The 5,006-nt window shown below is 50.9% G+C and overlaps 1 protein-coding gene across 1 annotated transcript; it reads right to left on the bottom strand.

Moving 5' to 3' along the window:
* Positions 1-518: 518 nt before the first annotated feature.
* LOC126543279 (uncharacterized) lies at positions 519-5,006 on the bottom strand. The gene is made up of 2 exons (XM_050190409.1): positions 4,256-5,006; positions 519-2,833 (listed from the first exon to the last, which is right to left on the bottom strand). The coding sequence occupies exons 1-2, from the start codon at positions 5,004-5,006 to the stop codon at positions 519-521; spliced, it is 3,066 nt and encodes a 1,021-aa protein (XP_050046366.1).

The following is a 5,006-nucleotide window of genomic DNA, read 5'->3' as shown; positions in this document are numbered from 1 at the left end:
GGCACGAAGAGGCGCAGAGATGAATCTCGAGCGGCGAGTGGCGCAGGTGCTGGAGGCCGGGGCGGGTGCCCGGCACACGACGAGCCACTCGCGCGACAGCAGGGTCGGGACGTCGGCCCGCCACAGGGTAGACCGTTCGGAAGGCTTAGCTGCACCGGAACATGCCGGTGTCGGATGCTCGCCCAGCAGTGGAGCAGGCTGGTTGACGACCAAGGACAGCCCGGCCTGTTCTGCCAGCACACCCAGGAACACCGGCCTTGGGTAGATGACTGCTCGGCTCGTTCGGAAGGCCAGCCCAGGCAGCTCAGGCAGATCGCACGGCTGCCGTCTCCGCCCAGACACCGGCTCTTCTCTTCCTCTTCGTCCGTCGCCGCCGCACAGCAGTCACACGCATTCGGCCGCGACATTCAAACAGTCCAAACTCCTATCACATTTCCCCCCAAGTTCAAGAAGTCGAGGAGGGTAGCACTACGGAGTATCACAAGTCACACAGTTCAAATTATTACTCTCATGACACATTAGTCCGTGTCCGTAGCTATTCTACTTAGATAGTCTGCACCAACGTTATCACATCCACGAATATACTCCACATGAAAGTCATAATCCATAAGGAGTAAACTCCAACGTAGTACGCGACTGTTGACGTGCTTCGCCGAATTTAGGTATCGCAGCGGTTGGTGGTCGGACTGCAGGGTGAATGGTTTACCGTAAAGGTACACATGAAATTTCTGTACAGCCCACACTATGGCGAGGCACTCCCTCTCAATTGTGGAGTAGGCAGCTTCACGTGGCAAAAGCTTCCGGCTAGCGTAGGACACGGGATGAAAACGCCCGTCGTGTTCTTGCAAAAGAACTGCTCCGAGACTTCTCGAAGAGGCGTCCGTGCGTAGCACAAAGTGTCTGCTCAAGTCTGGAGCCTTCAGTATAGGCTGCTGTGACAACAGCTCCTTTAATCGCATAAATGCCTCTTCGTGTGATGTCTGCCAATTCAGCCGGTTCGGAGAGCCCTTCTTCGTAAGGTCGGTGAGTGGATGGGCAAGCTCAGCGTAGTTCGGAACAAAGTCCCGGTAATATCCCGTTAGTCCTAAGAAGGCCCTGAGCTCCTTCTTCGTTCCAGGTCGTTTGGCAGTGTTGATCTTGTTGGCGGTGTCTTTCAAGGGCTGTAAAACGCCTTGCCCTACCACATGGCCTAAGAAGCATGTTGTTGGGGAGCCGATTTCACTTTTGTTGGGTTTTATGGTTAGTTTGGCTGTGCGCACTCTGTGAAACAAGCAATTTAATGTCTTTAAATGCTCTTCCCATGTTTTTGTTGCCACAAGAAAGTCGTCGAAGTAATAGTAGACGTGAGGTATGTCTCCGACAACCTCCCTCATCAATCGGTTGAAGACAGCAGGTGCTGTCTTAATGCCAAAAGGCATGTACTTAAATTGGTATAGTCCAGAGTCGCATGAAAATGCAGTGGCTTCTTTGGACTCAGGGGCCATGGGTACTTGCCAGTACCCTTTTGTGAAGTCAAATTTAGAAAAATAATGACTTCCAGTGAGCCTGGCAAACATCAACTCTGCTCTAGGAATGGGCTCACAGTCGGGAACTAGAATTTGAATAAGTTTTCGAAAGTCTATGCAGAGGCGCACTGTGCCGTCTTTCTTTTTGACCACCACAATGGGTGCCTGATATGCTGACTTTGATTTTTCTATTATACCTAACTTCAGCATGTCCTGGACTTCTTTTTCCACGGCATTTCTGACAGCAAATGGCATGGGGTACTGCCGGACCTGTATGGGCGCAGTAGTAGTCAATTCCAAATGACATTGCAGGACATCAGTCTTTCCAGGTAGATCAGAGAATATATCGTCGTAGGTTGTAAGGACAGCTTCAACTTGGAGTCGCTGGTCCATAGTCAGTTGGTTCGAAATGACGACGTCTTTTGATGTCTGCGTTCGGATAAGTGACGGGTAAGGCGGCGTTGTCTCTGCAAGCTCTAGCCCTGTCGCGTCATCTGTACCCACCGTTGTCGCTGTTACCTGAAGCAACTCGCTGTTGGGTCGCTCTTCATATTTTTTCAACGTATTTATATGAAATACCGTTGTTCGGCTCCCAAGGTCAACAACATAGTCCAAAGGACTTTTCCTTTCTACAACGTTGAAAGGTCCCTTCCACATAAGTATCAACTTATTCCTTTCACCAGGCAGTAGAACAAGTACTTTGTCTCCAGGATTGAGCTCTCGCATCTTGGCTTTCCTGTCATAATACGTTTTCTGTTGCTGTTTCGCTTTCGTGAGCTCTTGCATGGCGATGGCGCACGTACGCTCTAGCCGTTGACGCAGTTTCATGATGTATTCGTAAGAAGATTTCATGTCGTTATCCAAACGGGGATTTGTCCACAATTCCTTTAGCACAGCCATCGGACCACGGACATAGCGCCCATACAACAGTTCAAATGGCGAGTAACCGATGCTGCTCTGTGGCACTTCTCGGTACGCGAAGAGTAGCGGGCCTAGGTAGCGGTCCCAACATTTAGGTCGCTCTTGGCACATCCGTCCGAGCGCACGCTTTAGCGTGCCGTTAAATCGTTCCACTAATCCATTTGCATTGGGGTGGTACGGCGTGGTAGGCAATTGCTTAATTGACAGGAGACGACTGAACTCCTTCATCACAGCTGACATGAAATAGGATCCCCGGTCGCTGACAATCTCCCGCGGCAAGCCCACTCGGGAAAACATTTCGACGAGTCCTTCCGCAACAGTTCTCGACTCGGTAGATGGCAGGGCGACAGCGTCAGGGTATCTGGTGGCGAAGTCAACCATAGTGAGGATGTAACGGTTGCCTTTATCTGAAGTTGGGGATAAAGGACCAATAATATCGATGCCTACGCGAGCAAAGGGAGTGTCAATTACAGGCATCGTACCCAGCGGAGCGCGTCCTACTAAATGGCGCGGCACCGTTCGTTGACAGACGTCGCACGATTTAACAAACCGTTTCGTCTCCGACTGGACCCCTGGCCAGTAAAATTCAGCAACAATTCGATCCACCGTTTTCGTCACACCCTGGTGACCGGCGAGGATCCCTTCATGAGCCAATTTCATCACCATCCCCCTGAGATATTTTGGCACGACTAGCTGATCTAGTATTTTCCCACCTGACACTGTGTGCTTCCTGTATAAAATGTCATCCTTTAAGTAATATTCGCTTGCGCGGCCATCCGCGACCATAATCTTGCCGACCTTTTCGAAGCATCTCCTCAGAGACCCATCGTTCCTCTGTAAAGCTTTTAATTTGCCTTGCTCTATTCCAGCGACTGCGGATGGCGAGACAGGCAGTGTAGGCAGCGACCGTATCTTCATTTCCTTTGTCACAGCAACGAGCTCGGTATCAGACTCGTAGTCTTCTGTATGTCCCAAGGAGGCGGCTGTGTTTTTAGCTGTGGACAACGTTTGGCCCTCTACGTCTGGTAGCTCTGCTTGAGCGGTGGATGACATCCGGTTGGCAGGATAATTCGTCTTGTCGCGGTTATGTTTCAGCGGAGACCATGAATTGGCCGGGTCATCAGGTGCACGGGCACCTTCAATGTTTCCCAATACCACATCATACAGGGGATCTCGCATACATTTAACTCTTGCAACGCCGGTAAAGAATGGACTCTCTAAGTATACTATCGCTTCCGGTAAGTAGTGGATTGTGCGGTCCAGCAAGAACACGGGACTTTTTGTTCCTGTCATTTTGTCCTCAGGTACCAAAGAGAGTCGCACGACCACGGTATTGCAGCCAGTGTCTCGTAAGACAGACACCGGTTGTGATTCGAGAAAGCCTCTTCCCACTGGAAGATTTCCACTGTCACATCTGGGGCCTTGTCGCATTAACGTCATGTTGACTATTGGGACCGTTTCGCCACCTTGAAGCACTACGTATCCGCCACCATTTTCTGTCGGTTTTTCAGCTTGCGACGGAGCCAGAATACACGAAGCTTGTCCTTGATTTTCCCTTCTTGAGGCTTCACCTCCTTGTCCCTTTCTGCCAGACCATCCGCGACCTGTAGAGTTCTTTTTAGTCCGGGACCAGCACTCCGAAGCTCGATGTCCTGCTTTATCACAAAGGAAGCACCGATTAGTTGCACGCGGCATCGCTGTTGAAAGTTCAGTCTTGCGAGCAGAGTCTAACACGACCTCCTTGCATAACTTTTCTCTACCTAGATTGGTCAGGTTTTGTGCCTCTATAAAACAATCGGCATTCTTTGACAACATAGCGAGGGTATTACAGTTCCTTTCTTTCAGGAACACTCGCAGCGACGCAGAACATCTTCTCAAAAACTGTTCAGCAATCATGGTGTCCCTGAGGGAGTCGAAGGTCCTCTCAATATGGGACATTTCAAGCCAGTGGTCAAAGTAGCCCGATATTCTACCTGCATATTGTAGGCCAGTCTCATTGTCTTCGGGCCTTGCGTTTCGAAACTTTTCTCGGTATCCCTCAGCAGTGCACCGAAAGCGCTGAAGGAGAGTAGCCTTCAGCTGGTCGTAGTCTAGGGCTGCATTAGAATCAAGCCGTCCTATGACCGTCAACGCTTCTCCTGTCAGGCAGAGGCTGAGGGAGAGCGCCCATTTTGCGCGGGGCCATTCTTGACTTGTTGCCACTCGCTCAAAACGTTGCAAGTAAGCGTCTAAATCATCCCGGGCTTCGTTAAAGGGCGGGATCAACTTATGAGGACTGAATAGCTCAGGAGCCGCCCTGGTAACCGACTGTTCCGTAGTGCTGTCACTCTGTGCGCTTTGTACGCCAGCAGTCTTTTCCTGGAGCTCGATCTTGAGCTTTAGCACTCGTTCTTCCGCTTCTAGTCGTAGACGCTCTTGTTCTGCCTGCGCTTCGGCCTCCAGCGCCTGCGCTTTCGCGTCTTCCCGATGTTGGGCGCGCTGGTCGCGTTCCCTCACGATTTCTGTATCAATCCAACGCTTTAACTCCGCTCCTGTCATTCCTAGCTCTTTCCCTATGGCGTACAACCTCTCGATCTCCAT

The sequence above is a fragment of the Dermacentor andersoni genome, chromosome 1 (genome assembly GCF_023375885.2).
Source record: "Dermacentor andersoni chromosome 1, qqDerAnde1_hic_scaffold, whole genome shotgun sequence".
Taxonomy (NCBI): Eukaryota; Metazoa; Arthropoda; class Arachnida; order Ixodida; family Ixodidae; genus Dermacentor; species Dermacentor andersoni.
Note: the sequence above shows the minus strand (reverse complement) of the source record. Positions and strands in the feature narration are given on the sequence as shown.